At 40.3% G+C, this 23040-nt stretch overlaps 2 protein-coding genes across 2 annotated transcripts in view; one reads left to right on the top strand and one right to left on the bottom strand.

The window, feature by feature from the left end:
• The window catches only part of slc24a3 (solute carrier family 24 member 3), a 340988-nt gene extending 319642 nt beyond the window's left edge, over positions 1-21346 (top strand). The window contains exons 13-17 of the mRNA XM_073051404.1: positions 1266-1432; positions 5324-5438; positions 9786-9898; positions 14744-14809; positions 17514-21346. Coding sequence (XP_072907505.1) covers positions 1266-1432; positions 5324-5438; positions 9786-9898; positions 14744-14809; positions 17514-17663 — 611 coding nt within the window. The 3' untranslated portion in view covers positions 17664-21346. The remainder of the gene's footprint in view (positions 1-1265; positions 1433-5323; positions 5439-9785; positions 9899-14743; positions 14810-17513) is intronic.
• The window catches only part of LOC140730657 (uncharacterized), a 45416-nt gene that overhangs the window by 15064 nt on the left and 7312 nt on the right, over positions 1-23040 (bottom strand). The window lies entirely within an intron of this gene.

Genomic DNA, 23040 nt, shown 5'->3' with positions numbered 1-23040 from the left:
CAGTGTGGCACATTATGAATTGCTTCCTGACCATCATATCTGTGGTCAGCTGACAGGCAGAAGTGTGAAATTGGCAAAGTGGGAAATACAGGTGTTTCCCCCCCCCCCCTTTACAAAGGTAGAGCGTTCCTATGAAACCTTTCTTAAGCCAAAGTGGCATAAAGCGAAGAACCATTAATTTATTTGGGACAAATTTTCATATAAGTGAAAATCCTCTTTGTAATGTGAAAACAGGTTACTAACGTAGGTCTTTTGTAAAAGCGAAGTGGCATAAAGTGAACATTCGTAAAGCGGGGGACACCTGTAGCATTTTACTGTAAATCCCAACAAATATCAATTTTGATCACCATAAAGAGTTACGTGGATTAGGAATTTGCTGCGGTGTGTTGGTCAGAGCGCAACATGCAACAAAAACAACTTTCAACAATTATAAAGAATAAACAATTCTATAAGAAATACATATTTTTAAAATAGTAATAAAGTTAGATTAAAGGACATATGGAATATATATGCATAAATAAATAGATACATATAGACATAAATACCATCACATATTTACAATGTAAACAGCATTATAAAAAGTGTTTTAAAGTTTCTGCAGTGTGGTGATGGGGGTATTAGATAGAGGAGTATGGGTCTGGGGGGTAATTAGAATGGTTAATCAGATTAACTGCCTGGGGGAATGAACTTCTAAGATGGCATGAAGTTTGTGTTTTAATAAACCTATAGAACTTTCCGGTTTGTAGGGTGGCTTGTGTCTGCTATGATTTGGTAGACTGCAGCCAATGACCTTTTCTGCTGTCTTCCACTGTAGTTGTCATATATTGCGAGAGGATGCTGAACCAAACCAGACAGTAATATGCTCGGAGATCTCCACACGTTGAGCCTCATGGGCTTTCCCTGAGGTGTGGAACAAGTGCTGTAAATGATAAAATATAAAGAGAAACTGCCAGAAGCACTAAGGCAGCATCTGTGTAAAGAGAGAGCATGGTTACTATTTCAGGTCGATGCCCATTCACCAGGTGAAATCTGAGCTTTAGGGGCAGTGTTATTTCCTGACTGCAGTGTGCAGTGGATCTACGGTAGTAACTGAACAGCTTCTTTGTCAGCACCTCTACCAGCCAGAAAGTACAGGGAGCACACTCATCTTACAGACCCTGGTCTTGAAATGCATCATCTGCCCCCTGTATCAGAATGCAATTGCTCCTGGTGGGAGCCTCCCATGTCTGACAGTGTGCCTTTTATTTCTTCTGCTCTCTCCGCAGGGGGAATGTGGGATGTGATAAAGTGGGTAATTGCGTGGCCCCTGTGTTTCCTGATGTACTTCACCATCCCGAACTGTGCCAAGCCTCGATGGGAGAAGTACTTCATGTTCACCTTCGTGGCAGCTACCCTGTGGATTGCGGTTTTCTCATACGTGATGGTGTGGATGGTGAGTGGTGGGGTGGAATGGGCTTCCCCTGATGTTTTCGTGGCTGGAGTGACGGCCGTCACTCTTGGTCTTGTGTCCCCGTGGCAAAACCAGGCCTGCATCGTGCAACGCACACACAAGCTGCTGGAGGAGCTCAGCCGGTCCCTCGGTGGAGGGAGCAGGTTCTGCCTGCCCTGCTGACTTCCTCCAACATTTTGTGTGTCGCTCAAGTTTTCCGGCAGAATGTCCTGTGTCTGAGGCCTGCTATGAATTACCCAGCCTCAGGTGAGTGGGACAGCTTCAGAAGAGGTGGGCAGCCTCAGCCTGCTTCCATGCATCCTTTGCTGCACTCTTGAAAGATACTGCCGGGGATTTAGAGTTCCTGTCTCTGGGCGCTGACCTGCACCCGCATTTAGATGAGCAGAGTTTGGGTGGGGATGATGTCACCTCTCACCGCTAGTAGCCTGCCCGCAATCACTGTCCATCTTCAAACGTGGCGAGTGGGCACTTGAGCCAACACCAGAAGCCGGTTTATGGTTACCCACCATGAGCCAGGAAAAGGCCAGTACAAAATCAGAAAGGGAAGCTTCAAGGTGCCTCGCCAGAAATTTCTTTTGCAAGACTGTGTTGTGTATAACTACATGGTTGAAACACCTGCTAGGCTACACAATTGATGAGAATAGAGCTATTCTGTTTCGTCAAAAGGGAACATGTTAACTTTCCTTTCCCCCAACAATCAATCAATCAAACGTGCTATTTGTGACTTTAGTTCAGAAGCATTTTGGCTGCCTCACAGTTTATGATAGTCACAGGCTAATGTTAAAACATTTTGAACCAGCCACGCCATTGGCTGCCCTAGTGTCAGGACGCTCCCCGTTTCAAGAAGACGCTGGTATGACATGCAGTCAAGTAAACATTTGTTCAGTTGCTCAGAGCCATCTCATTGCACTCTTAAAGTCTCCCTCAGTCTTCCAGGAACCCTCTGCTTTTCCTAATTAGCTGTTTGCTCACCTCGTGAAATAGCTTACACCATCCTTTAGAGCAAAGTACCACAGATTCAAGTCTTCAGCTAGTTGTGAGATGCTCATAACCCTGGACTTCCATTCTGTAAATTTCATGCACTTTCTTGTGTGACATTCACCTGTCAGAAGATTATACATAGAGCACAGAGCAGTACAATACAGGAGCAGGCCCCTTGGCCCATGATGGCTGTCCCAACCATGATGCCAATGGTCCGTATCTCTCAATTCCCTGCTAGTTCATTGTCTGTCTAAATGCCCTTTAAATGTTGCTATCACAGCTTCACCTACCATTGTCTGCATAAAAATTTTCCACATAAATATCCTTCAAAATCTCCCCCCTTATTTTAAAACCATAGCCTCTAATACTAAACATTTTGGAAAAAAAACTATCTACTCTATGTGTGACTTTTCATAATTTTATGTATTTCTGACAAGTCTCTCCCCAGCTTCTGATGCTCCAGAGAAAACAGCCCAAGTTTGTCCAATCTCTCCTTATAATTCATATTCTTAAGTCCAAGCAATATCCTGGAGAACCACTTTGGTACCCACCCCAAAAAGTTTCCAGTGTCTTATATTTTCATGTTTTATTGAAGTATACCATAGCAAAAAATATTTTTATGAGCAAATTTATTGACATAACAGGTCCTCATTTTGTTGGGCAAGCTGTTGTTTATAATAACGTACTTCCATAGCTCATTCCATTTCTCACAGGAAGGATGTTATTGCACAGAGTGGTGAAAGTAGCTGGCAGTGAAGGAAGCATAACGACTTCTGGGGTAGGAAGTTGTTCGGATTTCCTTGAGAAATTAGCGGTAGTAGTTGGGGAATGTGCATGGAGGCCTTTTTAAAATAATCAAGAGAAGTATTTAGTTAAGGGAGACTTAACAAAAGAAGTATTTAGTTAAGTCTGTAATGAGATCTCATTGACACAGCCTCCAGGGTTTGCAGGAGTTGTTGGGGAAAATCAGAACCAAAACCTAGTAAGATTATTTTAGCTTCTCACTTTCACATTCTTGATCCTTGTTCTTTGGCAAGGTCATATTGACTTTAGAGCAAGTCAATTTTCTACTGGCTAACTTAATGTGTTCTACCACAATGTCTGAGTCACAAGTCAAGCAATGTGGCTGAAATAGGAGAAGGGAGTGCACAGTGTACCATGTGCATCTTGTTACCTTCTGTTACCAGCTCCAGGTATCCTGCAAATCGAGGGTTTATGACAAGTCATTGTTCTGGGAGGGATTTTAGGAATGTCACCAAAGACTTGAAGGAAAATGGAAACCTTGAAGAAAATGGACACTGCTTCCAAGAGCAGTTGTACTGATATTTCAGATCTTGGAATATTTTTTAAATGTACATTAAATAAAACATTGGCAATAACAACTACAAATGGAAATCATTAGAATTGGGACACAAAAATACAACTGCAGATGCTGCGGATCAAAGAATACGTACACAACGCTGGAAGAACTCAGCAGGCCAGGCAGCATCCATGAGAAAAGAGTAGCCAACGTTGGCTACTCTTTTCTCATTAGAATTGGGATTTTTGCTTCACTTGTGACAAAATTTTTGCTATGCTGCAGCTTTTTGATGTTTCTCACCTTTCAGCATCGGAGCTCTTCCTGTATTAATATCAAATAACTCCATGTCACGTCCGATCGAAAAGAAAGGAACTCTCAACTCTGGGGCAAGCTGGGGAAAAGAATCCTTTAGTGTGGAGATGATGATTAGTCACTCCAGCTCTTTGGTGGAGTTGCCAGCTTCCAGAAGTTCTGTGCTTTTAGAGGTTTTGGTTGAGTATGGAAGGTTATAAATTGTAGCTAACAAGAGAAAATGTTAATTCCCAACTCTTTGGCATGAGTGAATAAGAAAAAGAAGCTAGAATAGGCCATAAAATTAATCTGATCGGTTTGGTGATCTAGTTGCTGATTCTTCTAAGTCCTCATTTCTTCCCTGTCATCTGTAATCAGTTTAAAGGGTGATTTGCAATAGCTGTTATCCTAACAATGCCCATATCCCATAATTCAGATAAAAGAATTCAGCAGGACCAGGACTTCTTTGACAGACTGTGCTTTCCACATTCAACAAATTTCCTTTTGCCTTCAACTTGAATTGGTCTGTTTGGCACTTCCAAAGCTTCCTTTCAGAGTGTGAGTGTTAATGTTTGCTAAAGAGCTGTAACATGGTTTCCACCATGCAGAGATTTTGCGACACCCTCAATTCAATCATCATCTGATTCACTGCAAACTACTGACATTGAGCAAGTCTAGGACTCATTAGACTTGGAAAGAATGGGAGGTGATTTCATTTAGAAATGCAGGATTCTGAGGGCAGAAGCTGAGAGGCTATTTTCTTTTGCTGGTAAGTTTAGAACCAGGGAGCTCAATCTCAAGGTAAGCCATTGAGAATAGATGGATATCTTATTTGCACACCTGCTCCTACTGTATATAGAATTCTTTGTTTTGATGGATGATTGCTCACCATCCATATATTTAAAATTGAAATTGATGGGTTTTTTTGGTCACTAGTGAATTTTAGAGAGAAATTAAGTGTTAAAAATGGTTTTGGCGCTTTGGGTAAGGGCATGGAATAGATGAGGTTTTACAACAGTCCGATAATTTCATGTTTAGTATTATTGACAGTGGGTTTCTTTTTTTCTTCTTTTATTCTTTTGATTCTGCTCCTGAAGTGTGCCTTACGGTCTTATGTAATGAACTGAATGCAAATACCCCACGTGCTGTGCCTCTGGATTATTTGTCCAAAATCCTGGACAACTAATCCAGCAGTGGAACTGCAATGTGATTACTCTGTAACAAGTGGCTCAACAGATACAAGTCGATTTTCTACTGACTGATTCGTGTTCTTCCACTAAGAGTAATGTGCTGTTGTCTAGGTCACAATAATCGGGTACACACTTGGAATCCCTGATGTTATAATGGGAATCACGTTCCTGGCAGCTGGAACAAGCGTACCAGATTGCATGGCTAGCCTTATTGTTGCCAGACAAGGTAAGGTCAGTGTGTGTGTCGTCACTGAGTCTTTGGGTGGAGTCTTTTTTAGTTTATGGTTGTTAGTTAATGTTGTAATGTGATTGTTTAATTAAACCACAGTAAGAATCCATCCATGTTTACGCATGTACATTTTGATAGATTTTGTTTTCATTGATGATAAGGGACGTTGTAGATCCAAGCTGAAGTTGGGTTTATTGTCATATGCACAAGTGCATGTATGCAATGAAAATCTTATTTTCAGCAAATTAACATACTTCACCTCACATGCTGGTGATAATAAACCTGATTCTGATTCGAGCATCACAGGCACATAGCTTCATATTCACAAGAACCTCACAAATTAAAATATACAGAATTTTTATAATAAACACAATTAAAAGTCAGAACAAAAAAAAAGTCCATATGTTGGGATAAGAGCACTTCTGTTAACCAGTGTCAGCCAATATGTCTCCTAGACTAGTTATAGACACCTACTACAAACTATTTTCAAATTTAAACACCACATCTGCAAAAGACATGTTACTGCTGCCCTGCTGTGAAATCGGACATAATAAAAGCTTATAAAGCTCCCGATAACCCTTAGCAACCTTACTCCAAAGACTCAAGTAACATTTTGTATTAACACTTCCTGGAAACAATGCCATGTCACATGATTTATATGTACCCAGAATTCAATGAGTGTGTTGATCTTGGAACAATTCATGTGTTGCTTGAACTTCTCCTCACTGTGTCTTACCCTCTGTATTTGTGAGCCACCGTGTGTGCCAATGAACACAATCGTACTGCATATTCGGAATGTTATTAGTGAGGTTTGGTGAATAATACACCAAGCCAGAAACAAAGCAAGTAAAAGATTTTGAGCTGCTGATGTAGCGTATGCTAGCTGGTTCATGTGTGTTCTAATGTTATAGCATCAAGAAGGTCATTAAGGAAAAAAGTTAAACTCTTTAAGTTGCCATACGTCTTGGTGTTTGATGTGGGATTCAATTCTTCAAAAAACAATAAACACATTCAGCATAAAAACAAAGTGCTGGAAGTACTCAGCAGCTCAGGCAACAGCATCTGTGGAAAGAGAAACAGTTAATATTTCAAGCTGATGAGTTTTCAGATAAACTCAGCCAAGTTAGAAGGTGGAGAGATGGAAGGATTGTTTGACCTGCTGAGTTTTTCCAACATACTTTTTTTAAAAATTTTAGTGTAACTGTAACTGTCTCAGAGACATGTTTCATTGAGATGTTTATTTTACATGTTTTTGTCACAAATTCATGATTATTTTTATGTAAGGTTGTATTTAAGGACCAGAGTGTGGTCCTTAAATACAACCTTACATAAAATATTTTAAGATGATAAAATAATCATGAATTTGTGACAAAAACATGTAAAATAAACATCTCAATGAAACATGTCTCTGAGACAGTTACATTTAGATTTCCGGGGTTTGAGGGATTTTATTTTGGCTTTTGATCCCATTACTAATCCTTTGTCTCTAAGTATTGTTGACAAGATGCACATTAATCTTTCTTTCTGCATTCTTGTTATGGATATTTTATTTACAATCTCATTTCATTCTTCCTTTGCAAACTTAGTAAATCTTCATGGAAGAGACTCGCAGAACATTTTAAGTTACTCAGTGCGTATATGAGATTTATCATCGAAGCCAACCTAAGCTAACTGGAATACCACAGATACATTAACTGCATTGTGTAAGAATTATCAGAAATGTGTTAACATGAAAGGACTCTCAAAGTATATCCTTAAACAGAATCACACATTTCTCACACCTCAAATGTAAATCAAAGCAGAAGACACTGAGCAGACTTCATGGACTTGAGCTTTCAAACAGAAGTAAGCTTTGGACCCAAGAGCATTCACTGGGAGTCAAGGGTTTGCTAATAGGTCTTGGGCCGTTCCCCCTCCACTGAATCCCAGTGGAAGAACTTGAAGGCCCACGACTGAAGAACCAGAGGTAGTAAGCTGGAGTGATTGTCAAATTCCAGACTACTCTGGTCCGTCATAATAAGCTCATCCAGAAAATTGGGATGCTTTGAATCCATGGTGCCTGGGCCATTTTGATTCTAAATTGGCACAGAGGTGGAGTGCTTCTACCTGAAGGTCCATGACTAGTTGTGTTCTTTATGGATCTGTGCCGGAACATCTGCTGCAATGTAAGATTTGGATGAAATCATCAATCAGTGGGTTGGGAAGTTTGAAGGTAACACATATATTAGTGGCATTGTGGTTAGTGTATAAGGTTGTCAAACAATACAGTAGGACATAGATTTGTTGCAGAAAAATGGCAGAAGGAATTCAATCCAGGCAAGAGTGAGATGTTGTACTTTGGGATATCAAACGTAAAGGCAAGACCTTTTAACGGTGTTTATGTACAGAAGGGTATTAGAGTTGAAATGTAAAGGGGAAGTACATGGTTAATGGCAGGACCCTTCATTAGTGTTGATGTACAGAGGGATCTTGGGTTCCAAGTCCATAATGCCCTGGAAGTAACCTCACAAGTTGATAGGGTGGTTAAGAAGCCATATGGCATGCTTATCCAAGGCAGTGAGTTCAGAAGTCAGGAAGTTCTGTTGCAGCTTTTTGCAACTCTGGTTAGGCCGCATCTGGAGTTTTGCATTCAGTTCTCTTCGCCCCATTATAGGAGTAATGTGGAAGTTATGGAAGATTTACCAGGATGTTGCCGGGATCAGAGGCAACGTGTGGTATAAGGGAAGGTTGGACAAACTAGGGTTGTTTAATCTGGAGTGGCAGAGGCTGAGGGGAGACCTGATAATAATGAGAGGTATAGATAGGGTAGACTGCTAGTGTCTTTTCCCAAGTTTGAACTATCTAGTACCAGAGGGCATGCATTTAAGGTGAGAGGGGAAGTTCAAAGGAGCTGTGTGTTTTATGCAGAGAGTGGTGGTGCCTGAAATGTACTGCCAAAGGTGGTGATGGAGGTAGATACAATCAAGGTGATTAAGAGGTTCTTATATAAGCACAAAATAAGCAGAAATGGAGGGGCGCTGACTAAGTGTGGGCAGAAGTGATTCGTTGCCTTTAACTTAATTAGGTTGTCAAAATATTGTGGGCTGAAGGAACTATTCCTGTGGTGCAGTTCTCCCACGAATTGTTACTGGACTTCCTTGGACCCTGGTCCACAGATCTCACCATGATGACCTTAAGGATGCAGAGTTGCAAAAGTTTACTTGTAAAAGTGAATGACAAATACAGAAAGGTTTATTGTTGAGATAATCATCTACTCACAAGATACCCAAGAAGTATTGAGATAAGATTCTGAATTTGAATTGATGCATGAAGTGGCTCTACAGCTGCTGAAGAAGAGTTGTCACTGAGCATAACTGAAGTGGTGCCTCCAGTGAGTCTAGTAAAGGGATTGCAACAACAGGATCTGCTCAGGCTCCAGGGTTAACATAGGCGACACCACTACAGATACACAGATCAAAGTGATACCTCTGCTGGGTCTGCTGAAGGGACTGCAACAACAGGATCTGCTCAGGCTCCAGGATTAACACAGGCAGAACCACTACAGATACACAGATCAAAGAGAATTGAAAACAGCCAATCAAGTACCCTGTGAAATGTGAGCGTCTCGTTAAACTAGTTTTACTTCTACCCCTTCCAAAGGGTCCATGGTAGTGTAGCGGTTAGCGTGACGCTATTACAGCTTGGAGCGTTGGAGTTCAGAGTTCAACTCCGGCACTGACTTTAAGGAGACTGTACGTCCTTCCCATCAGTGCTCAGGTTTCCTCCAGGTACTCCGGTTTCCTCCCACAGTCCAAAGACCTACCAGTTAATTGGTGATTGCAAATTGTCCTGTGATTAGGCTAGGGTTAAATAGGTGGGTTACTGGGCAGTGCAGCTCGTTGGGCCGGAAGGGCCTGTTTTGCACTGTATCTCTAAATAAAAAATAAATAAAAGCAATGTGTGACATCCCTGTGCGACCATATTTGAGCATGTGCACATTCTGAGGGAGAAACCCACATCTTAGACCTTTCCATCATCCCCTTGTAATAATCTGCATGTTACTGCATTGAAGACTAGAAACCTACACTATAGATGCTAAATAGCAAATGTTACTGACTCCAAGGAAGCAGATAGAACAATACTGAGAGAGCTTGATCAGCTTCCTCTTGGGTTATGGAAAGATAAATCAAATTCAATATTGTTAGTTGAAATGGATGACATGTTCTCTACCAATAAGCAATAACTTAACAAAGGTGAGGTGAAAGAAGCATTACATTCTAATTCTTCTCTGTACATCTAGAAAGCAGTGAGGTAATAATATAATTGGGGTGCACAACAATAACCGAGCTGTTCTGATGTCCACAGGCATGGGAGATATGGCTGTTTCTAATTCCATAGGAAGCAATGTCTTTGACATCTTGATGGGACTTGGTCTGCCCTGGACGATTAAGACAATCATGGTGAATTACGGCTCATATGTAAGTCTTATGCTTAATTACTGAGTGTTAAAAAAAAAGTCACCTTAAACATGTTTGAGAACTGCCAACAGCATAGTGCACCAATGTAGCCTGCATTCCCTTGACTTTGAGTTATTAGAGTCATCCCAAAACAGGGGAAATGCCTTTTCAGCTCACTGTCAGTGAACTGGAGTGAACTCAACCTTCACTGCGTCCATATCTTCTCCAAGTAGTGTTTTTAATCTGGACAATTTACAGACTGCATTACTGCTGATAACATTCAAAACTACACTCTGTGACCACTTGATTTGATACCTCCTGTACCTAATGAAGTGGTCACTGAGTGTATGAGCATGTTCTTCTGCTGCTATCCGTCCATTTCAAGGTTCAATATGTTGTGGGTTCAGAGATGCTCTTCTGCACACCTCTGTTCTAATGTGTGGTTATCTGAGTTGCTGAAGCCTTCCTGTCAGCTTGAACCAGTCTGGCCATTCTCCTCTGACTTCTCTCATTCACCAAAAGTTTTCGCCCATAGAACTGGATGCTTTTTTATTTTTGCACCATTCTCTGTAAACTCTAGAGACAGTTGTGTGTGTGAAAAATCCCACCAGATCAGCAGTTTCTGAGATACTCAAACTGCCCTGTCTGGCACCAACAATCATTCCACGATGCATGATTTTATGCATTGAGTTGTGTCACATAATTGGCTGATTAGATATTAGTAATAATGAGCAGGGACACAGATGCACCTAATAAAGTGTATAACAATGACAGAACTCCTAGACTTGATCACTTGCCCTTTCCCATCTCAAAATCCACCTATCGGTTTCTAAATGGAGACATAAAAGAAGACCGCAGATGCTGGAATCTGGAGCGATCGACAATCTGACAAAGGATCTCAAAAGGGTCAAGCAACATCTGTGGGAGGAAAGGAATTGTCAATTTTTCAAGTTTCTCAAAATGTTGCCATCCCAAAACATTATTAATTCCTTTCCTCCCACCAATGCCATTTGACCTGCTAAGGTCTTTGACCAACAGGTGGTTTGTTGCATCAATTTCTTAATCTTTATTTCCTGCAAGTCACAAAGATGAAAGATTCCTCCCTTCCATAAACTCTCAGCACCATTGTCCTACCAAGTACTGCCTATTCCTCCCATACCTTTCACCACACAATTATTTTCCTCTTCCCTCACTCAGTAATTTTGGATAATGAATACTTAATAATCCAAAGAGATTAAGACCAGAAGATCATGAGACATAGGAGCAGAATTGGATCATTCGACCTAGTGTGCCAATTCTGCCATTCCAACATGGCTGATTTATTATTCCTCTCAACCCCATTCTCTAGCTTTCTTCCTGTAACCTTCGATGCCCTTACCTATCAACAACCTATCAACCTCAGCTTTAGATATGCAGCTTATCATGACTTGGCCTCCACAGCTGTCTATGGCAATGAATTCCACAGATTCACTGCCCACTGGCTAAAGCAATAACTCCTCATCTGTGTTCTAGAGGGAAGTCATTGTATTCTGAGGCTGTGTCCTTTCATACTAATCTCCCCCCACCCAACTATAGGAAACATCCTCTCCATGTCCACTCTAGCTAGGCCTGTCAAAATTCAATAGGTTCCAATGTGATTTCCCCTTCCCCCTCCTTCAAAACTCCAGTGAATTCAGTTCCAGAGCCCTCAAACACTCCTCGTGTTAACCCTTTCATTCCCTGGATCATTCTCGTGAAATTCCTCTGGACCCTCTCTGTTGCTACCACATCTTTTCTTAGATAATGGATCCAAAATTTCTCGTAATATTCCAAGCGCAATCTGACCAATGTGTTATAAAGCCTTAACATAAGGGCTATGACAAACCTTATCATTCAGCAGTTTCATTCAGAGCCCATCATGGTGTAATTTATCCATTTTGTTGTGTTTGGAACTGGCATGTAAAGGTAAATAATGCAGTTTACATTTCCACTGAGGCAGGAAATCCAATCTCTCAAGGTCTTGGCCAACAAAAATAGTCACCATAACCACTGTTGTTTTTTTTTTTTTTAAACTTTTTTTATTGTTTTCAAATAGTTACAGAATAAATGTGCATGAAAAAAAAGTGTTACCCAGCCCCCTCCCCTTAACCCCTCCCCCCTAACATCCCTATTAAAAAAATAAGAAAGAGAAAAAAAAAGGGGATGCCTGGATGTTGGAAGATCCCCACATGCTCCACGGAGTTCTCATTTTTTTTAAATATATGTTAAAGTTCTTTTTCTTTTCAATCTATAATAATACCTAATCTTTCCACTTTCGTGGTATCCTGGGAAATCTTTATAAAAGTCTCCATGTTGCTATGTGTGTCCCCACCATTCATCCAGGCAAAAAGATAGAAAAAAATTAAAATATAAAGGAAAAAAAAAATACCCCCCTACTAATGTTGTGGAAAAAAGACACAACATTACCCCCCTCTGCTGTACGGGTCATGGCAACCGCCATGATTACACACGTGAATCCCGCAGTAACCGATCCACAGCCTCCCAGCTCCCCCGCAACATAAAAAAGTATATGTATAAGAAGGGGAAAAAAAAATACTATTCTCATTTAGTATTTCTAAAATTTTGCTTTTCTCTTCTGTAATATCCATAAATGTCCATCACTTCTGTTCCTTGGGTCTATCTTCATCTTTAATCCATTACGTTTGGAAGCCTCTATGTGTAATTAGCGAATAGATGGAAGTTCTTGTACAAACTCCTCCGCTTTTCGATAGTCGGAAAAAAAAAAATTTCCGTCCTCCAAAAAAATTATCAGTGTTGCTGGATGACGCATTGTAAATTTATAACCCTTTTCCCATAAGGCTTTTTTCGCTGGGTTAAATTCCTTCCTTCTCTTCAACAGGTTGTAACTTATATCAGGATAAAAAAGAATTGGTTTCCCTGCTATCATCAGTGGCCCGTTTCTATTTTTGGCACTTTGGGCAGCGGCCTTCAGGATCTTTTCTTTGTCTTGGTATCGTAAGCATTTTATCAAAATTGATCGTGGGTTTTGGTCAGCTCGAGGTCTTGACCTTAAAGATCTATGCGCCCTTTCAATCTCAATTGGAGTTTCTCTTTCCATTTTCAATTTTTTAGGGATCCATTTTTGAAAAAAATTTATTGGATCTTCTCCTTCTATATCTTCTTTAAGTCCAACAATTTTAATATTATTTCGTCTACTGAGATTTTCAAGCTTATCAATTTTTTCCATAAATTGTTTTCTTTCTGATGTCCAAGCAGTATTTTCCTTTTCCATTTTGTCCATTCTTTCAACCATGTCTTCCGTTGTAGTTTCCAAGTCCGTAATTCTTTTTTCCATTTTTTCCTGTCTCTTTGTCATTTTATCAAGCATAGTCTCCATATTGGTCATTTTTTTTTCGAGTTTTTTTTGGTTATTTTTAATTACTTTTAATGTGTCTAATTTACGCATTATTTGCCTCAAAGTCTTTTCTATATTTCTAGAAGGACTTTTACCTCCTTCAGCTGATCCTTCCGAGAGATTTGACTCTCCCTCCGATTCGCTATCACTTTCAGTTGCAGTGGTAGCTGGGCTTTGTAGTTCTTTTTGCTCCTGTTTGCGCATGGTCCATCCTTCGCGTTTGCGCAGTTCACGATGGTTTTTTCCTTTGGAAGTGGCAAGCGTTGCCACCATCTCCTGTTCAGTATCACCGGCGATACAATGTACCTGAGATCGCGGCTCCTCGGTAGACGTGGGCCTCGCTCTTGTTCCAACTTGCGTAGTCTTCCCGGTATTAGTTTTCTTCATCTTCTTTCCTTGAGGCATAGCTTGACACAGTCCGGAGTCGTTTATAAGTAACTTTTAGAAAGTATTGACTAACTTTTCTTCATTTAAACATTAATTTATTAACTTTTTACGGGAGAGCTGGGTCCCTGCGTCTCGATCCTACGTCATCACGTGATGTCCCCCCACCATAACCACTGTTGACATTCACCTACCACTTGCCTACCTGTGCAGGCTAAGGAGCTATAGACCAACAAGTCATTGCTTGGTTATACAGAGCTTTACACAAGTCTATGGAATGACTTTGGCTAAACTACAAGGACATGAGATCTTAAGGGAATTATGTCCATCATACTCCACTGCTAGTCTTTAGATGCAGCACAACATAATTAGGGTGGTTGCATTATATCAATCTATATATTATGTATTACAGAAATGCCAGGTTTGCAAATGTAACAATGTGGAGATGATACCTGTAAAAGAGGGAAATGCTTCAATTAATGGCCATCTATTATAGTCTAGATGGACCAGTTCTTCCATTGTTAGCGTTTTGAATACCATCAAGTGCAGCCTGCAGATTGCCCAGATTACAAATATTGGTTTACAAAGATACAAATGCAGAGCAAGGTTTCAGATCCTTCCTGATTCAGTACTATTTCTAACCAATGATATTAGGACATGATCGATCCTTCCAGATTCCTACCTCCTCATGTTTCCATTGTCATATACTCCAAACTCACTTTCCCTGTTCATTCACAAAGAATATGTAGCTGACACAGATGTCCAGTGCCGTGGAGTAGACCACAGAGTAACCATGCCTTTGCACTGTGCAAGGCACTTCACATGCCACAAGGACTTGTGAAAAGATCATGAAAAGCTGATCTGTGATTAACCAGTTGGTGCTGGCAAAGTATTGGATTATCTAAGCCATTTGACAGGATAAATCAGAGGGAAAAAATTAATAACTTTGCATTGATGTTACGTAAATGAGACTAAACTTGGATATTCACATCGTGCAATAGACACACCAGCTGGCAAAAATGTTAAACCAACTAGTTTAATACAGTGAAATTTTTGAAAAGAATAAAAAAAATGTTTCTTTCTTTTAGTTATCATTGAACAGTCGTGGGCTTAAATACTCGGTGGGACTGCTGCTAGCTTCTGTTTTTCTAACAGTAAGTTTTCAACCCTGTCATGTTCGGACTGTTGGAGTGCCTGAGACCAGTGCCATTGCCCATTCAATGATGTACTGTGAAGGTTGCTTTTTACTTTAATTTGTACTCTCGTTATGCTCTTCATATCATAATGGCTGCGTTTGTTGAATTTCTCCAAAGCTCTAAGTACATATATGGTATGTCACCATAAACAACTCAGAGATTCATTTCCTTGTGGGCATATTTAATAACACAGAATAATAACCATAACAGAATTAATGAAAGACCACTCAATTAGGGCGTTTAACCAGTGTGCAAATACAAAAAGAAAGAAATAATACTGATAATTAAATAGACAATATATATGGAGAACATGAGATGAAGAGTCCTTGAAAGTGAGTCCATGGGTTGTGGGAACATTTCAGTGATGAGGCAAGTGCAGTTGAGTGAAGTTATCCCCTGTGGTTCACAAATCTGATGGTTGAGGGGTAATAACTGTTCCTGAACCTGGCAGTGTGAGTCCTGAGGATCCTGTACATTCTTCCCGATGGCAGCAGTGAGAGGACAGCATGACATGGGTGGTGGGGGTCCCTGATGACGGATACTGCTTTCCTACAACAACACTTCATGTAGATGTGCTCAATGTTGGGTGTGGGGGTTTACCTGCGATTGACTAAGCTGTATCCATTACTTTTTATAGGATTTTTCTGTTCAAGGGCATTGGTGTTTCCGTACCAGGCTGTGATACAGCCAGTCAATATACTGTCTACTACATATCTATAGAAGTTTGTTAAAGTTTTAGATGTCATGCCGAATCTTCGCAAACTCCTAAGGAAGTAGAGATGATTCAAAGACTGGTCCATAGTTCTTTAAACCTCAGTCAAAATCTTATAAGCTTCAGACATGTATACAGAAATTCAAATTAACAGACCAATCTCTCTGGATTTTTGCTCATACACCACCTAATATGAATTTGTTAGCAAGATGGTGTCAAATTGACAAAGACCCTTTCTCTAAGAATCATTAGAAAAATGTTTTCTCACTACTAAGGGCAAGGAAAAGGAGTACTTTTCTAAACCTTTGTCTCAAATGTTTATCAGCACAGTTCTAACATTATTTTATAATTTGCTGTCCTTTTGCATTTTAAAAACAAACTGTTGAGAATGTTCATCCCTGCCTGAAGTTTGAGTGGTTAGTAACAGAAAGACAGTACCACAGTGTTATTTTGTCACGTGCCAGTTCTTCATTGTAGAGGGGCCTTGATCTCAAATATTTTGTTATAAGAAAAACACCACTGATGTTTATGTTATCAGGTGATTATTTATTGTCATTTCAAAAATTTTAACTGATTGGAAGACATTTGCTCCTTCTATGATTCCATCTGTGAAATTAAAATCAGGTGCAATTTCACTCATTTTGACAGTATTCAACTTAAAAATTGTTAATAATTCTGTTTAAATGATTATCCCAGTCCTTAACACTGTAATCATTTTGCCAAGAGCACACCCTCAATACATATCACAAATATTGTTTTAGAAATTCCTTTAGTAACTGATCTGAAGTCAAATCTTTAATTTTTAAAATCTGTCATTCCAAAATCGACAAATTCCAGTTTACTTCCTTTACAATTTGTGTAAAAAAATCTGTCAGGGAATTTTACAACGTTGGTGATCATCTAATGCTCCAGGTAAAATCACCCTCTGGAGTATTCTCCCGCTGAACTGTAGATTTCCACAAATCAAGGTTTCATGCAACTTGCCGTCACATATTCTGGACTATCAGCAATCAGTTTATTGGGTATAATGTGCAGGAGAGGTATACCTGATTAACACATGGTAATATCCTTCTGTGGAAGCCGACCTCCTCAGGTTAGGAGTGGAGCAAGCCAAGGGTCAAGCATATAAAAGGAGGAAGAAGTCAGTCTCCTGCCCAAATTCAAAGTTCAGCAAGGTCTATGGTTTAACATGAATTTATTGGGTTCTCCAATCTCCCTCTTGCCCCTCCTGGGGTCTGTGGCCTCCTTGTTACCCAATTTCTGGTATCTTTTTCTGCTCTGTCTCAATTTCCCTTTCTGTTTGCTCCCTACAGGGTCTGGAATCCTTCCTGAATGTTTCAGGATCTCTGTTTTCCTGCCCATTCGCTCCACGGGTCTCAGGCCTCCCTCTGAAGGACTCTGGCCTCATTCTCAGCCACTCTCACATTGCTTGGCCTCGCTCCCATCCAGTCTTGTGTTGTCTCTCCTCTCTCTCATTCCCAGAAACTCTGAATGCTCCCGAAGACTCTGGCCTCTCTCTCAATCACTCTCAGAGGCTCCAGTCTCTCTCTGTGTCACTGGCAGAGGCTGTGGCCTCTCTTTCAATCATTCCCAGAAACGTGTGCGTGTGTGTGTGTGTGTGTGTGTGTGTGTGTGTGTGTGTGTGTGTGTGTGTGTGTGTGTGTGTGTGTGTGTGTGTGTGTGTGTGTGTGTGTGTGTCTCTCTCTCTCCCTCCCCCGTCTCCTCTCCCCCTCTTCTCTCTCTCTCTCCTCCCCCTCCCTATACTTTGAACCTCCACTCGGTCCACTCGCTTGGAAGTGACTACAGTTAATAGAAAATATTACTGTTTCGCAGCCCTGCTGCCTTGTTTGTAACTCGGACACATTTTTTGAAAGTTAATATTGCAGAATAGGTGGGAGATATTGAAACTGGCTGTGGCAGGTAACACTGCTTCTGATGTTTGCTCTGCAGGTAGCTTGCGTCCATCTGAACAAGTGGAAACTGGATAAGAAGCTTGGCTGTATATCCCTGTTCCTCTACGCAGTTTTCTTGTGTTTCTCCATCATGACGGAGTTCAATGTTTTCACATTTGTGAACCTTCCAATGTGCCGGGACCACTGACGTACAGTGAAGATGGAATCAGTGCAATATTAAAACTATACCAAGAGCAAAAGTCCCATGGCTTAATGTTGTGAGCGGCAAGGAACTGCTCCTTTTGAGAACTGGGTGCAAGACACACTTTCAGAAAGAAAACAAACACCTGTATTGATGTGAACATATTTTTAATGTACTGTATTTATGTGGAGTTGTGACACAGATACATAAATGGAAACACACACACACACACACACACACACACACACACAGAAGAAAACTTATCTGATATTGTTGGCTGCTAATCAACGTAAGGCTGGAAGACATACCTGCCATGTTTGTATATCCTCAGTTCTTTCAGAAAGAAATATTTTGTCTTGATAGAGATGAGTGGGAAGTCTACAATGGCATTTGTTATTGAAGAGTATAAGGTGTACCTTAAAGCAAGAAATTATATTGCCCTGTAAAATTACCTCTTACTCTCTCCCCTCTCCATGCCTTCATTTTCCACCCAGCTTCTCCTTTGCCTGAGGGCTTAAAACCAAGAATGTACATATCAACATGATTCACCTTGTCCTCCTGCTCACCAGCTGTTCATACCACTGACGGCAAGTGGAGTTTAAGCTCTCTGAGCCATGGTGTTTATGCAGAATTTGAGTTATGGAATTTGACATCTTAAACACATTGCAGTTTGTACCCAGATACTACTCCTGACAATGGTTCATTTCTCAGGAGGTACATTTGCACGATTTTTTTTCTTTGTTGGAACAGTTTGCGCAATCAATGGTACACGTGTGTATATTGATGGTATAAAAAGTTGTATATATTGGGAGTTTTTTTTCCTTTTCATAAAGGTAGAGTATGTAAGATATATCACGGTTTTACGCAGCTGCGCAGTTTGATTTGGAAATGTTGATTAAGGTACAAACAGTGCAGCTGAGGAAGCAAAGTTTCTCTGGGTTTTGTCTGTACAGGTAGTTTTAAAAATAAAGCATGTTTAATTTATATATTTATATTAAAACCAGCACAGGAAGCCACTTTGCAGTTTCACAGCACATTTTTACAGGACTGTGTGAACGTCCCATGCATGCCTGCATGCTTGACCCCCTGGTTTTAGCCCGTAGTCTTCCTCAACCAATTTTCCTGCAGAAATGATTGTGGTGGGGAAGATTTTAAATTGTCCTTAACTGTTGCTATAGTTAATAAATTTCTAGATGAATTTGCTATGAAATGACTCCACTAAGCTGATTGTAGTTAGTTGTCGCAATCTAACTATAACTTGTTCTGTTTCTTAAATGATTAAGTGATGATACCACTGAAATCCCAAATTGTGATTAGAAATGGAGGATTATTATTCTATTGATCACACCTCACCAAAGTTTATAAGCCAATTCTTACTGCTACAGAACAGTGTTAAATAAGGATTTCATTAGAAACCAAACCTTGTTTATGTTCTAAAGAAGTAAATACATGAGAAATTTGTTGTGCTTCAAACTTTTCAAGGACTAATGAGCTTCAGGGTTGGTATTGGCTAAGTGAGCCTACTGTAACCTGCAGGACTGCTCACGATATATGTATCCAACATCACTATAATTCCGCTGATTTGTGATTTTACTAAGTATCTTTAATGTGTTTTGTCTGCCTTTCTTTCCGTCCCTCTCTGGCTCACTCCTTCCACCATTAACCCTCATAAGGAAAGCAGTAGGCCCCTTGAGCCTGCTCCACCATTCAGTGCGATCATGAGCATACCATCAATGCACCTTTTCTCCATGCTCCTTATTTCCATTCCATTAATATCAATCTATAATTTAGAATTTAAGGTGATCTGATATCAAGTGTGATCTGCACTAAGGAGATGCAAAATTCTGGCCTCGTTTTTATGTATTTCTTAATTCTCCCCAAACCCTGGCATTGGATTTTTAGACTACTGTATATCTCTAGACCTAGATAATTCAAATCATTGAAACAAATTCCTCTCTCTCTCCCCTGCTCTCCCTCGATCTCTCAGCACTCCTTTCCACTCCCTCTCCCTCTTAACATCTGGACTACAATTATCAAATTGCCAATTAGTTTTTGAAATTCCAGGGAATGCAGTCCTAGTTTGTGCCAACTCTCCATGCCGTTCTATTTTTCGAATCCAAGTGATGTTTGGCAAGTTTATGTGCACTCCCTCCCAGGCCAGGATGCCTTTTCTGAGTGGTGCTGCCCAAACTGCCGATTTTACTCTGAGAGGTCTAACAGTCCAGATGAAGGGTCTCAACCCAAAACATCGACTGTCCACTTCCCTCCTAGATGCTGCTTGACTCGCTGAGATCCTTCAGCATTTTGTTTGCTATCCCCATGTAAATCTCTGAGAAGTTTTGCACATTCTAACTTTCATAGCTGTCTGCTTCTCCACCCTCTGCTGTAACCCATTTCCAGTGTAGAATCACTTTGCTAAAATCTAAAATGAGACGGGGCTATTGCCAGCAAGGCGGAAGACCGAGATGTCAAGATCATCGATCACGAAGACTTGTACATATAAAGGCTTTCTGTTTCTCTATTAGAACCAGCCAACACCATACACATCAGTTGGTTTAATATCTGTCAGTGCTCAATGTCTGTTAACTGTTGCTGCATTTTATTTCCAGCTCTTAAGGGAATAGAATCATTGTCTTGGTGACAGAGTTTCAGCACTTAATACACACATCAACTTTTGTTCCTGAACAAAACCAAGGATTTTATCCACTAGCGTTTAGCTGGAATAAATATTTCATAGCAACGTTTCGCAGATCAATGGATTGTAATTTTTGAAATTTGATGTAAAATGTTGGCTGAATCCCCATGATGTGTAAACAGTAAGATTTTATCTTGCAGGCTAGTCTTGTTCCCCAGCGTTACTATATTGAGTTGATTAAAGTTTCAATTTTGCCAGTAAGATGGTCAAATGCGGATTTTTCACAAAATATTCTCTTCTAAGTGAAAAGAATTTCTTGGAGTTTGAAGAGTTGGAAATCATACTTATTTTGTAAAATGAAGTGGTAAAGAGTGTAACGTGCATGTTAAAACAAATGGTTTGTATTCATGTCCAGTCAGATTCTTCCTACTTTGGGATTACATTAACAATTTTTCAATTCTTTTCATAACTGAAATACATTTCCAGCCAGGGTAACACAAAGAAATAGAAATGTGGCCTGTATTACAAAACTATATTTTCATGTCAGTTCTGCTCAACGTTAAAGGTGGAGTTAGGTACTGCACACGTGCTTTGACTTTTAGGGACTTTATAGAACATTTTTAGAGAGCCTCGTGCCATTTGGTAAATTTCCTTGTGGAGGTAAGAGGCCTTGATATTGAATCAGTCTTGCATTTCCTCCATTTAAAACTTCGCTGTGAAAATCTCCTGGTTGGGGAATTAACTGTAGATCACTCAATTTATACAGCTTATTGAAAAATATTTCCATGTCTTTGTTTCCACTGGCAGTTGACCAATTAGGTCAGTTGCAGTAAATGCTGAGTGTGCTTTCTCTTTTTTTAAACTATTGTCTACACAAAGTACAAAACTTACTGAAAATTAGTTAACATTTCAAATAAATCACCAAGGCTGTAAATCCAAGCCGCTCAGTTTTGTGGTTCAGCCTGTGTGAAGCTGGACTAATCTGTTTGACTTTTGTGATGAGCTCACCCCACAAATGAGTATTAACTAATAAAATATATTTTTCAAAGTTTCATCAACATGCACCTTTGCTGCATTACTCTAAGTATACACACAACCATATACATGTGCTTGCCACACTGAGCAATGGTCAGGAAAGTGACTTACCACCTCTTTCATGAAGGCAATAAGGACGACCTTAGCAACAATATTCATTTTCACATAATAAATAAGAAAAGACCTGCAGTAGTATTCACGTAACATCTCTTTTGGTTTCTCTGCTCATTCCCCTTAGTAGAGCATGTGGACAGGCCAGTCAGCTCATTTCCCATTGCTGCCTGTAAGGAGTTTGTACGTTCTCTCTGTGACCGCATGGGTTTCCTTTGGGTGCTCCGGATTCCTCCCACGGTCGCTAGGTTAACTGCTCATTGTAAATTGTGATTAGGCTAGGGTTAAATTAGGGGATTGCACAAAGGGCTGGAAAGATGTGTTCCGCCCTGTATCTCAATTGATAAATATATATGTTGCACCAAACCTGCCAAGCTAGTGACACCTAATCCCTTCTACCTGCACGTGGTCAATACCCCTCCATTCTCTGCATATTCATCCACTTATCTAAGAGCGTCCTACATACCTCTATCATAACTGTCTCCATCAGCACGTTCCAGACAATCACCAATCTCCTGTTTTTAAAAAAAAATCTTGTCCCACACATCTCCTTTGAATTTTCCTCCTCTCGTATTAGACGTTTTGACCCTGGCAGTGGGGTGGTGGAAGATACAGGCTGTCTGTCTTTGCCTCCCATAATTTTATAATCCAATGTCAGGTCTCTCCCCTCAGTGTCTGCTACTCCAGAAGAAACAACCCTAGTTTATCCAACATCCTTACAGTCACTCAAAGCAAGAGTGATGTTCAAAAATAGACACTGGGGAAACTCCAGGAATGTATAGAGCTGTCCTCCAATGATACTGAAATATGCAGACCTTTGCACTCAGTGTGTCAGGAACATTAACCCCAGACCTTGTCATTTTATGTCTTTTGTCTCACAAATATATTATGCCACTTCATTAACCTACACAGCAGATTTATTTACCCTCTGGTGCATGAATCCTGGATGAAGACACTGAAATGTGTCGCTACTCTCAGAGAGACTGGTTTTGTAATGTAACATAATACCATATTACTGAGCAGTAGTGATCCAAGATCCAATCTGGTGTAATGATCTGTAGTTAATTTATGTTCATGGACTATCCTCCAGTTCCGCTGGATTGGTGTGTCACAGTAGTGTAGAGGTTAGCAGGATATTATAGCTCGGGGTGTCATAGTTCGGAGTCCAATTACAACACCGTCTCTAAGCAGTTTGCATATTCCTCCATGTGACCGACTGGGTTTCTGAGTGCTCCAGTTTCCTCCAAAGACATGTCCAAAGACATACTAATTTAATTGGTCCTTGTAAGTTGTCTTGTGGGCAAGAGGACCTGTTCCACACTGTGTGTCTAAATAAAACTAAATTTAAAATTTTGCCTAGGGTGGAAGCCGTAAAACCGTGCAAGTGACAAATTCATTGCAACCTCATGTATCAGCTTTACTGAAGTCGAGCACTGGTAGTCCTGCTGTTCCTTTTCTGTGAGGGTCTGCTGCTTCTCACTGCTAACGTACAAAGCCAACTCTCAGCCTTCAAATCCCCATTTATTCCACACAGGTTAGAGTGACGCACTCGTGACCCAAGTTCAATCCCCACCGCTGTCTGTAAGGAGTTTATACATTCTC

This window comes from Hemitrygon akajei, chromosome 7, assembly GCF_048418815.1.
Source record: "Hemitrygon akajei chromosome 7, sHemAka1.3, whole genome shotgun sequence".
Classification (NCBI taxonomy): Eukaryota; Metazoa; Chordata; class Chondrichthyes; order Myliobatiformes; family Dasyatidae; genus Hemitrygon; species Hemitrygon akajei.
The sequence above is the reverse complement of the archived record's forward strand: the minus strand, read 5'-3'. Positions and strand labels throughout refer to the sequence as shown.